This window comes from Lethenteron reissneri, chromosome 24 (assembly GCF_015708825.2).
Source record: "Lethenteron reissneri isolate LAM-NWPU_2019-01 chromosome 24, ASM1570882v1, whole genome shotgun sequence".
Lineage (NCBI taxonomy): Eukaryota > Metazoa > Chordata > Hyperoartia > Petromyzontiformes > Petromyzontidae > Lethenteron > Lethenteron reissneri.
In genome coordinates, this window is record NC_083802.1 from 12166333 (window position 1) to 12179365 (window position 13033).

The window sequence follows — 13033 nt, forward strand, 5'->3', positions numbered from 1 at the left end:
GGTACATCGCAGAACTGCTTAACATTTGTAACGAATGAGACGGTCAGGAAGGGAGCACAAAGAGTGTGCAAACGTTTAAAAACATGTTAAGAATTTCTTTCGCGCAGTGTAATCTATTCAGGATACACAGCATATGTGTCAACAAAAGCTTAGTCAAGGTTCTACGCTATTATTCTGTCTTCTTAATAATGGTCTTATACTTCTAAAATGCAATTAGGGTTTCTTTGGGAGTTTCTTTACAAATTAAAAAAAAGTCATAATAAACTAATGTGCAGTACTTGGTATGAACTAAAAACTGCTTCATTTAGAATTTCTAATGATAAAGATATACACACCAGAACACTTTTGTTGATGTCACATTTGTGCAAAACATTAAACACGGCCCAACGCATTGCATAAGTGCACGGATATTCAGGAAGTACAAATAATGTCCACAAAACATTGGAAATGCATGCTTACCTTTCCCCCCGTTGTCGAATCCAGGAGTTGGGCAAAGCATCTTGTAGTCATCTGTGAAAATTGGGTGGCAATATTAATGGGTGATATTTAACCAAATTTGCTCGTGTTTTTTTTTCTCACCCACCCCTTGTTGCCATCCTTCAAATGTGTCTCTTTTTTAATTTTCAGCCAACCCAATATTTGAACCTTGTAAAACTGGACACGCACGACACGTAGCTATACCGGGCAGCGTGGTTTATTGTTGGAACGTAGCATGCGATAGAATCGTGGCAAAAAAACATCTTAAACACAAAATAAAAGCAAGCAAATTCACGAGTGTATTGAATCACCGCGTAAAATGTGCACTTGCGCTGCTCCTCCTTACCAGAGTTGACCGCGGGACAGGGCAAGCACGGCTCCCCAAATGCAAAGTTGGGGTTTGCGCAGCAGCACTCGGACTTAGTGTTGGCCCCAGGGAAAGGGGTCAGACACTTTCCCATCATGTAGTCGCCGTAGCAAGTGCTGCGCATGTGTGTGTCTGCAGCAAAACAAACACCGGGGCATAAACTGTGTTTAAAGGCGCATGGCCCCAAAATGCACGCATTGAGACTTGGGTATAAACAGAACTGCCTTGTTGGTTGCTTATTGGACTGCCAATAATGGCTGAAACTCGGCAAATAAACACGGACAGTATTTGACAACTTCAATGTCATAGGGCCATCTGTTAAAGGCGCTAAAGGTTCACTGGAATATGTGTGCTGGCGCACTCAGTGACCTATAAAATTGCTAGTACCATATAAAAGTTAACTTGGGGGATAATTGGGTGCCACGTGGTGCAGTTTGACTTGCTGACCCCGCACTATGAGCCTATGGGTGTCCAATGTCACCGTCTCCCCCACAGCTTACACAGGGTGTGTCCTTTGAAAAGTGTACCCAAGTATATTGAAAAAAACGTAACTTGGGTATACTTTTAAAAGACAAACTCCAAAAGTTACTTTGAGGTGATCCTCCAATTTATACAGAAGCTGAAATTGGAGTGAAGCGTATTGACTGCAGTGGCACCATATTGCATGATGGCCTTGTCACAATTCGCTTTTATTTTCCACCCTACAGCCCGCAAGGAATTATGGGTAAAAAAAACCTGTAATAGATTTTCTTTTTTTTAATACATAGAACTAAATGTTGTGATTGAATTGTGATTGTAGTCACCGTACCGATGCAGAGGCGCCCGTCCATGCTGACAATCATGCCTGGAGGACACTCGCACTTGAAGGAGCCCTCGGTGTTGATGCATCGTCCGTTCATGCAAATGCCGTGCGTCTGACACTCGTCAATGTCTGCCGCAGAGTTTACAAATCGTTAGATCGACAAGGGGATGCGCCATTCTGACCGAGCCATATACACTGGCAAATTTCACTCAGCTAACGGGAGAGAGTTTATCATGGTTCAACGCATTCAATTCGTGGTCGTGCTGAAATTTTCGTTGTAAAGCAGTGCTCATTTACCGAGGCAGTATCGTCCGCTGGGCACCAGGTAGAACCCAGGTTTGCAAATGCACTTGAAGCTCCCGTCCTCATTGATGCACATCCCGTTCAGACACATGTTTGTGGTGGAGCACTCGTCATGATCTGTAAATATGGAAAAGTAAGTGTTTAACTGGTATGCTGCCGTTATGTAACAGTTAGCATAGTAGACTTGCAATCCAGAGGTCACAGGTTTAGTTTTACTGTGCGGCAGTTAAAACAAAGGGCGAGCTTCTTAAATTCCCCGGAATCTTTCCATTCAGCAGTATAAATGGCAACACCACAGTTGATCGGCAAGTCGCGCCCCGGGTGAGTTAAATTGTGGGCACTGCCACTGATTCCAGAATTGCCTGACGAGACGTGCAAGAGTAGGCTAAAATAGCCTGTGGAGGAACACTCTTGAACTCGATTGAGCGGGAGACCCTTTTGCCAGCAATGTCACGAGCAAACAAAAGCAAGGCACTTTTACCTTTAACTGCTCAATCACATTCGTGTAATCATATGTAAACATTGTAATAAGAAACATACGGTACTGTTTTACGTACCAGTCCACTATAGTATCTTCTTGGTTCTTTCGGTAAAGTCACGTAGAAGGGAAGTAATAATAAAATATTATGTTTTATTTTTATTATTTTATTACTTCCCTTCTACGTGACTTTACCGAAAGAACCAAGAAGATGAATCCCTGCAATCACGAAAGCTTTAAATCGAAAATCATAAATAGTACCTAAATACTGTAGTACCTTGTTAAATGTTACAGCAATATTTATTTTGTCAATTATAGACTTCACTGATTTGCAATCTAGAAAGTGGAAGGTGCTATGGGTAACGCTTTTTTGATACTGTTTTGACTACAGTGCAGCTCCTCTTATCCTCAGCCCTATTACCCACAATGTCTCTTATCTATCGCCCCCGTGGAGCCTTGAAAAGCCTATTATGCTCAGCTGGATGCTTCCCATTAGCCACTGTTACCCTTTATTCAGCCATGGTCTTCCAGGAGTGCTGCATACATTTATTTGATCCACATCGTTTTGCAGATAAGAGAAGTCACCCGGAAGTAGTGGAGAAAATAATCCTATTGGTGTCTGTACACGGATAAGAGCCACCCGAAAGTGATCTTCTCAAAGCCCCGAGTTCAGAAGTGGTGGACAATTACTTTATCTGTGGATAACCACGTAGATATCAGGGATTTATTATTGCAAGATAGGGGCAGATAATTAGGATGCACCGATAAATAGTGCCCGCCATTTTGACGTGGACAAGGAGAAATTTAAATCGTAGATACACTCGGAGCACTCACCAAGGCAATTGCGACCATCAGCAGTGAGCTCAAACCCTGCATTGCAGATGCACTGGAAGCTTCCTTCCGTGTTGACACACCGACCGTTCTTACAGACCTGCCCATTGTACACACATTCGTCGATGTCTGCAAAATAAATCAATAAAATCACACTTCGAACATTGTGAACGCCGCAAAATGTATCCGCACGTTGAAATTGAAAATGCGAACTTCATGCGAGTCAGTAGCTGCGATGTGTATTAGCGTCTTACGTGTTACTACGGTGTTTCAGTCAGCATTGAAGGAGTAAATCTTACCAACACAACCACCACGGAAGTCTGACTTGAATCCCCGGCCGCAGTGTGTTTGGTTCAGAGCACCAATCCCTCCTGGGGAAACCACACAAAGTATCAGATTTGCACACCACATTCATGAAAAGCTCAAATGTATGATGTATAAAAGGTTGGTGTGCATGACCAAGTGGCTAAATATAGCAATGGCTTTTGTACAAATGACAGCCAAAGCTTCAGAATATATTGTGCTGCAGTGTAATGCACATGGTTTCTTTTTCACACTAGAATGGTTTCTGTAAGGACAAAGGAGTTAAAGATGAAACACTGTGGGTCTGGTTTACGTAGTTTCGCAGATATACATTTTCCAGCAAATATTTGTCAGAAAAAGAACAGCAAATTACACGAATTTCAGCAGTGAGGTTGGAAATGCCGTCACACCAACACATATAGCGGGCTCAGTATATGTGTTCTGTAAATTACTTTATAATGCAGATTAAGTGTTTGCATTACTATGGTGCCACTGTATATGTTGTATGTGTATAGATAAGAAACAAAGATACTCACCAACGCCAGGGTAAGGTCCTACTTGGCCTCCTGGCCCTCCGGGTAGAAATTGGCTACCGGGAGTGTCTGGCCTTGGGAGTCCACCTGGCAAATGCGTCCCACCAGGCCCAAAGGGTACACCCGGCAATAATGGGTCTCTTGGTTGATGTGGGCCACCAGCCTGTCCTGGCCTGTGAGGCCCGCCTATGTAACCCGGGCCACCCGGTCCAAATTGATCAAGTCCGCCTGGTACGCCTGGCCCGCCGGGCCCGTTGGGATCACCGGAGACATGTGGCCTGTCTGGGTAGCCTTGCCCAGGGCCGGGTGAATATGGCAAGCGCTCGCACATTCGCTGGTGTTCCTCTGCACGGGGATGAGACACGCAAGCGTTGATTTTTTTTACGTGTTTCACGCACGTAATACAAAACACATACGTACGTAAATATTTCAACAAAACACTTAAAAGATGCCAAATGAGCTGGATATGGTGGCGTAGACAATAGAGCAATATGTATGTGCATACTTATTTAATAATATTATTTGTTCGACTGTTATTTCTTGTCTGCTTTCACGCGAAGAGTTTTTAATAACTTCGCAAGGAGGTTCATCAGCATCATCACTTCACTGTCTCATTATTATTTGCATTCAGTTGCGCATTTACAAGCTCTTAAAATTGTCACGTTAAAATCAGTCTCAAAATCTATAAACACACACATGCAGACAAGCATAGGATACTGGAGATCCTCTACAATAAGGGTGGTGGCAGAGGATCTGGGAGGCAGGCAGGCAGGCATAGATAAGATGCAAATGCACGTAGGAGGGGGGAACGAAATGTCTTTCACCTGCGCCACGAATGGGACACATCTCCGGTGTAGGGCCATAAGACCAACAGCGGCCCGAGTCACAGCAGCACTGGGTCCTCGTGAACTGTCCTTGCATCACTGCGCTGCACCGTCCATTGGCGAGTGATGCATAGCAGGCCCCTGTGCGCTGGTCTGGGAAGAGTGAAACACAAACATTGCTGTGATTTGCAAACACACTTGATGTGGCCTGTGCCATGTAAAAAATATGGTATATTGACAACGGGAAAGTCAGTTCTAAGAAATATAGTGAAATACAATCGCTTAGAATTGAACAAATAAAAAAATATAATCGTATTTGAAGACAACTCTACTGAATGTCAATACATACAGCTCTTGGGGAGTACACGTTGACGACCCTTCCAATTATTCACGTCAAATACATTATGAAAACAATAAATATTTTTTTTATATTTCAAAAATGTCGGCCTTTAGATTGATACATAAACACGTGATTAATTCTCTAAAATGCTTGCAGTCGTTCTTCACGCTGTGCGTGCCAGAGTGTGTTGCACTATACATTGAACGTGGCCACCTACCAAAACAACTTGAGCGGTCAGGTGGCGTGGAAAAGCCGGCAGGGCAGTTACAAAAATAGCTCCCGATGGTGTTTTTGCACTCTCCGCCGTTGCATATGCCAGGGATGGTTTCGCATTCGTCAATGTCTAAAGAAGGGTTTTTGCAAGCACACAAACAAAGCAAGGATTATCAAGAGAATCTCAGCTGGTTACAATTCTTCTGAACGTCATAATTATCATTGAATGTTTCGCTTTGTGCACATGGGGTGTAGGATGTGGAAGGACATTACATTCTTCCTCTGTGAACGTGTTTGATATGATCTGGTCCCTATGCCATTTGAAATAATATTCCTTCTTTGTGTAAAACTGGATTTCTCTCAGGAAATCTCACCATGCTTTGTTAAACATATTAAGTGTCATTTTTTATTTTTACACTTATCTAACTTTTTGCATTTGTATTAAGCACAGATGGCTTTTTAAAAGTTACCCAGCTGCAGGAATGTGGCAATGATGTGGCCACTACAAGACATTTAGAGTTTGCATATGTTTCCAGACATCATCAACTCTTTGACAAACAACTTTCGAAACGTTATTTTACACACGTTATTTACTCGTATTCGCAAACGCACATCCTTTGCCATGTTTAAAATTGCACACATATAAGCATTTTTTACTCTCAAACAATTTTCAACGTTTTAAAAATGTATTTCCCATGTCCATTGATGGAGCAAATCAAATGAATAGCTGAGCAAAAACGGACTTCACATATTTTTTAAAGAATGTTATTTAAATTAATGTAGTGTGATTTTTTTCTGGATATTTAATACAGTAAATTATATAAGCAACTGCCGATTTAGAACATGAATTGCGCATATACTTTGAAACATCATACTTCTTAGAACTAGAATTGGACGTTAACTTTGAAACATCTCACTTCTTAGAACTAGAATTGGACGTTAACTTTGAAACATCTCACTTTTTAGAACTAGAATTGGGCATAAAAGTTGAAACATCTCACTTCTGAGAACTAGAATTGCATGTAAACTTTGAAACATCTCCCTTCTTAGAACTATCATGGAGCACAAACTTTGAAACATCTCACTTCTTAGAACTAGAATTGGGCACAAACTTTGAAACATCTCACTTCTTAGAACTAGAATTGGGCACAAACTTTGAAACATCTCCCTTCTTAGAACTAGAATTGGGCACAAACCTTGAAACATCTCCCTTCTTAGAACTAAAATTGGATATAAACTTTGAAACATCTCACTTCTTAGAACTAGAATTGGGCACAAACCTTGAAACATCTCACTTTGTAGAACTAGAATTGGGCACAAACTTTGAAACATATCACTTCTTAGAACTAGAATTGGGCACAAACTTTGAAACATCTCACTTTGTAGAACTAGAATTGGACACAAAATGTGAATACACGGACTATATATGCAGCTAACAATGTTGCTGTTTTCGGACAATAGCAGAATGTTGTGTGTATCTATAGTACTTTTAACCGACACTGGTAGGCTTAGGGCTTCATATGTCGAACTTTATTATCAACTTTCATTCGATTGAGAATTTATTTACCAAACGTTATACAACTGAACTTACATTTATTGTCCCGTTGTGTATTGTATCGTGTTTTTTATGCTCAGTTTAGGTCACAGTTTATGACTCGTGAGTTTTTTCTCTTTTAGTTGTATTACTTTTGCAAAAAAATAGTTTCATAAATTCTCTGCTTAACAATACTTTCAATATCGTATTTCGTTTAAACTGAAATATTACAGCCATTGTCTCGCCAGGTTTTTTTTTCCTCCACATTTTCTCTACATTTTTTTACTTGAGTGTATATTTATGTAATGTTGACTTTGTGGTCTTTTAGTTCTAATAAACTTAAGTTATTCAACTTATATTTAATATTATTGAAATGTATTATATTATCATCAACATCATTGGCCATGATCAATCCCCTTCCGGATGAGGGCCGCTCCAAGCCATCGCCATCCCTCACTGTCCCAACACATGAACTGATGTCTACATTTTATTTCAGGCTTACATAGTTTTGTAATCTTACACAATACATTTTTATCACTTGCTCTTGTTTATGGATGTACCCTGTATGTTAGCATCTGCATTTACCCCTCTATATGCCTTACCACGTACGCCTTGTAACAGAAATAAACTGTCGCAATAAACTCTCATTGGCTTAAGTAAATGGCACCACCTTTCTTACTAATTCATATTTAATCTTGAAATTTGGAGGCATACATTCATAGACTCCCACCTCAACCAAGACGTCTGCCCAGCGTAGAGGGTAGGCAAAATAACCCTCTTAGAGGTGCTCTCTAGAGCTCATTATAATGGAGGCCCTTCTTGCAACAGTGGTGTGAGCAATAAATCAAAGGGCTGCGCATTTGCGCTTTATAAACACAGACAGTTGTTGATCCTACATGTAAACGTATTGTAGTTTGAAGCTTGTGTATGAATCGCTCAAGTGAGGAGGTTAAAACGTCGTGAATGTTGAACTCCGTACAACGTACAATCAGGCAGCGTTGGCTCAATGTAGATTGACGTTTGTGGAATGAGTGCCCAGCTGTGGTGTTAAATGGAATTCTTTGGAATTTAAGAATAATGAACAACATGGAGGCTGCCAATTTTAGCATTCATAAATGCATTCAACTGCAATTTCCCATTTTCATTCTGCATCGCATTATTTATGCATTGACTATTTGTTTCAAACTGCCTGGCATATGCCTCACTTTGCTGTAGATTTCCTTGAAAGATAAAAACACGCATTGAGTGTTTCGAGATTAAGTGAAACTATAGCTGCCACATTGCAAAATGTTCAAATGTGACCTCTACTCTTCCCATTGCTGTTACCAAGTTGGCTCATAAATAAATAATAAATAAATTTCCATGGGAATAACATTCTTGTGAATAAGAACATAGCAATTTTACCAAAATGAGCACTGTATTCAGTTTCTTATGGAATATCTCAAAGTATTGTTTGTGTATACCTATTGCCATGAGACTGTCCCTGAAATAGTATTACTTTTATCTACTGTATAGCCCAATACAAAAATATATAAATGAACCTCATGGCAGAACCCCAGGGTCCTATTAGCCCCCGGCTCTCACATAAACTGCGTTGCGACGTCATTTTATGTCTGTTGAAGGCGAACGATACGGCAATGTATTCCTCTCGACGACCTCTTGACGATGTGCTAATCAAAGTTGAAATGCGCATTCGTCCTCGCTGCTGCGCTTGGACGACGTGACAACAAAATGATCCGCGCCAGGTGGGTCGCGGCGTTTATGTGCGCGGTGGGACGGAGTCGCCGTTTATTCCCGCCATAAGGTTCATATATAAATAATGTGAGTCCGCTAGACTTGGAATGTCCTCCACATTTAGACTGAATAGCAGGAACTGAGTGATTGTTCTCAGCCAGGCTTCGCTGTTCTCTTGCGTGCTGCAAACTCACATCCAGCAATTCATTCACCATCACATTAAGCGAGCACGCCACCAGCCCCGTCGCCCACCACGTGCTGCCAAAGTAAATGGACGTGTTGGGACGAAGCCGGTGCAGTTACAGCACTTTACACCCAGACCGGTTGTGAGCTAATGGGCTTGCTGGTTTCTCTAAGAGGCGTAAATATATTATTTGAAGATTTCGATACGTACATATGTTTTCCAGTGTATGTGCGTGTGTAGCAAGAGGCGCGGCATCGCTCACCCTCGCACTGCTGGGACAGTTCGCTCTGCTTGTGTCCCAAAGGGCATTTGCACTCGTACGATCCCACTGTGTTCACGCACGTGCCACCCTTGCACATGCCAGGGATGGCCTGGCACTCGTCCACATCTGCGAATCAACAGATACAACACAATTGCAGATGGTCAAAAAACAAAACCATCCTTCTGCTAATGGTGTGAAGCTAATTGTGCGTACAAACAGATGTGCACACAAACATCTCTATCCCACGTCACTGTGGTTTCCCGTAACCGTGTGTACGTATACATGTACTCTCGTGCCCGTGTGCACATATCATATGTATGTGCGCAAGTAAAAGATGTATGTACATATGTATTCATGCATGTACACTGTATGTATGCATGTTGTACTTGTTTTGCACCATACATAGCCAACCATACTAATCGGAGGTGCAGGGAAAGGACAACAAACTAAACACAAAAGAGCTATTCTTAGAGAATTCGTTTTCAATCTATATTAAAAAGGGCATAGCTCCAGGAGCTTCCTTATATCGGAAGGAAGAGCGTTCCAGATGGCCGCAGAAGTGCATCTGACCATCTTTGTTCGATGGCCAGCCACAAATCGCTGCGAGGATGACTGGAGCTCGCGTAATGGTTTATGCTCCTTGACGAGATCGGCAATATATTATGGTTCATTTGTGACAAGCACTTTGCGTATAGTGAGTGTATTCGTTCAGCAACCGGAACCTAATGCAGCACTGTACAGACATGGTCGGATCTGTGTATTGCATGCACCCCATGCGTACATAAAATACACATGTGCACGAGTGAAGGATTGCTCATGGGCAGGCGGGTTTACCTTGGCAGGCACCGGTACGGATATTGGGGATGAATCCCCGGCGGCAGGGATGCGGCTGAGCAGGGCAGACCTCGCATGGGTGGCCCCAGGCTCGGCCAATAGTTGCGCAGCAGAGTCCCTTTGTGCACACAATGCCACTGACCTGGCCCTGGCACATCTGATTGCTCACCTGCGTGAAGCAGGGCCCGGTGCGGTAATCTGTAACGAGGTCAGACAGACGTGGGTCAGCGCGCCCGTTCAGTGTCGTCGTGGCACGCTCCAGATTTGCATTTCTTGTATAAATCTTAATTTTATTGCGTTGGTGTGTTGTTCCATGCTGAGAATATAGCTAATAATAATCATAGTAAAGCTGCAGCAAGTGCTGTAGAATGTTCTCATAAAGGTTATTCCAGATGTCCAAGATATTTATGGGCGAGTTTCTAGACATAATGTGTAAAACCAACTAACATTGTTAAGTATATGTAATTAGCAATTGGTAAGGCCTTGTCCATAACTTATATGTTATGTTATTGCCGCTTTTTTCCCATGGTAAGTTTATTTTCGGCCAAGGATGACAGATTCGATTTATATTTAGCTCTTGAGAGTGTAAAACGTGCCAGCAATTGATTGTTAAAGGTAATACTCTGGTTATAAAAATGCGGCCACCTGAGTTTGATTCACAGCCATGGCTAAATGCAGTGTTGAGTGATATCCAAACGGGTCTTGGACTCCCGTTTACACAAAACCACACCAATAAATTTGGTGAATTATGGTCAAACATCCCCCATTACCAGTAGCATCGGGAGGTCTTTATCCAGCAGCGGATTGACAAACATATGTAAATTGTAAATTATTGTTATAAAATTCAGTCCCGTTAATGGTCAGCAGTTGTGCCAGCAAGGATAGATGCTTATCGGTGGCTTGAGATGTAAAAAAATCCACCCGTTGGAAATTATGTAAGCTGTACGAATCATATTTTGGTTAATACTCAAAGAACGATGTCTAATTTGGCCATAATTCACAACATTCATGAAGCATGACTTAATCGGAAAGTTGCATTTGTTACTCTGTGTTCTTCTGACATTTGGTCATTTATTTTTGCAGGCTAAAAAGTCTGTGCCCATCTCCTCTGGAGGGAGGGTTTTGCAATAAGTGGCAAGTGATATTCCAGGATACATCACAATGTCATGCATGACACCTCCTAATAGCTTGGGAACATATTCAACAAATGTAATGGCAAATTCTAAAATAGCCCACCACGGAATGGATCACAGAATAATTTCCAAACATCATAATATTCCAGAATGTTTTTTTTCTGATTAAACTGTGGGCATGTTATCATCCACTTCCTTTGGAGGCTGTGTTAAATAAGTTCATACTTCTGTTTGGTGGGGTCCTTTTTTCCTCTTCTGAGCCCCTTCACCAAAATAACTCACTTATGGAGAAAAGCAGGGTTGTCAACTTAATTAAGATTAGTGAGCACAAAAACTCTGTACTTGTTCAGGAAATGGTGCAAAAATGTCCCAATCTTCGTAGAAACGCATGACAAATATGAAATTCAACTTTAAGGCAATTAATTTATTATTTTTTGCTTCTGGAACGTAAATGAGTACCAGCCATGCCGAGAACCTTCCAGCAAGCACCTTAGGGGGTCAGTTTAGGTGATTAGTGATGGTGGCACAGGTCCAGTGCACACAGGCTCCCAAATAATGACGTTCATATTTCTGTGTTCAATTAATCAAATAAAATTATGCTTGTGAATGATTTCAGTAAAAACATTACCCGTGGGAAGCCGAATGGGACTTTGCTGAATAAGCTGTATATCTGCATCATCTTTATCTTAAATCAATACTATGCCCCAAAGAACTGAACATTACGAAAAATAAATAATTTGAAAAAAATTGGTTGCAAAAAATAATTCGGCCTCATATCAAATATATGCTGCCAACAACAATTCCAGTTGTTTTGTTGTGAGTAATAATTCCAGCCTGTGGTGCGTTTTAACTTAACAATTTATTTATAATCGGATGTAGAATACTATACTCATTGCCAAATGTAAGTTTTGTTTGGTTGGGTGGAGCTACTAAATAAATAAAATTTCGCACATTCAATCAAGAGTTTTAACAATGTAGAGGGAAGTGTGCCGACATGGAATGTACAATTGACTTTTTTCTTGTATTCCTTAACCCGTTGTTTGTGAGCACAGTCGCCCCTGTTAACTGGAGCATTAATAAATGCTCTCAAACTGCTGTGAATCGCTCTCAGAGACCGCTTGGCCCAACATCCACACAGGTGTGAAACATCTGGCCACACGGAACCACTATGGCAGGGAGTTATTTCCGCAGAGTGTGTTTCACGGCACGGTGATTTGTATCTTGTTAAAGGCTTGCTGCTTCTGCTGCAAAGACGAAGAAGTGGTATGGTTCGCATGATGAAGGGGCACATGGCAGTGTTTGAATGTTCACAGACAGGCACACCCATGAGGTTAAAACCCCCTCCCCCTTGGGAGGCCTTCTCCCTGAGCTCTACCCACCCACCCTGAAGTCCATGACTCAAAGCTGGCAGATTTCTTCCATATTTTTATGCTTGGCTCACGTACCAGCCACAAAGGGCAGCCTGCAGAATGATGTTGTAACGTCTGTTGCTATGGCAATCACGTTTTCCAGGCCAGTGTTGGTGTCTGTTGTTATTGCTACTACTACGATGCAAGATCAAATATAAGACTCGCCAAGGGACTGAGTTAGAGGCAGATATGTGTAGAGGTCGGATATATGGCCATTTACAGAATGAACATTAGAGTGACACTATGCCCAGGCTGGCATTGGACAAAAACATCGAGCGCAAACTTCTGCAGAATTGGGAAAAAAGCTTCGCTGTATGTTGAAAATAAGTGAATGTGCGCGAAGTTAAGGACACGTTGCCGTGTGTGAATGGGCCACATTTGTGAACATCTAGAGAGAAAGACGGTTACCACCACGCGTGAATACTGGTCCGGGAACCACATACGTACAACGGTGGGACATGCGGCATTGCGT

At 41.8% G+C, this 13033-nt stretch overlaps 1 protein-coding gene across 1 annotated transcript in view; it reads right to left on the reverse strand.

Annotated features, from left to right (window-relative positions):
* LOC133346604 (fibrillin-2-like) overlaps positions 1-13033 on the reverse strand; it is a 79217-nt gene that overhangs the window by 56464 nt on the left and 9720 nt on the right. Inside the window, exons 7-17 of the mRNA XM_061558292.1 lie at positions 10020-10217; positions 9186-9311; positions 5476-5601; positions 4919-5071; positions 4098-4439; positions 3558-3629; positions 3262-3387; positions 1944-2066; positions 1653-1775; positions 824-976; positions 460-510 (exon numbers count right to left, since the gene is read on the reverse strand). Of these exons, the coding sequence (XP_061414276.1) occupies positions 460-510; positions 824-976; positions 1653-1775; positions 1944-2066; positions 3262-3387; positions 3558-3629; positions 4098-4439; positions 4919-5071; positions 5476-5601; positions 9186-9311; positions 10020-10217 (1593 nt within the window). The remainder of the gene's footprint in view (positions 1-459; positions 511-823; positions 977-1652; positions 1776-1943; positions 2067-3261; positions 3388-3557; positions 3630-4097; positions 4440-4918; positions 5072-5475; positions 5602-9185; positions 9312-10019; positions 10218-13033) is intronic.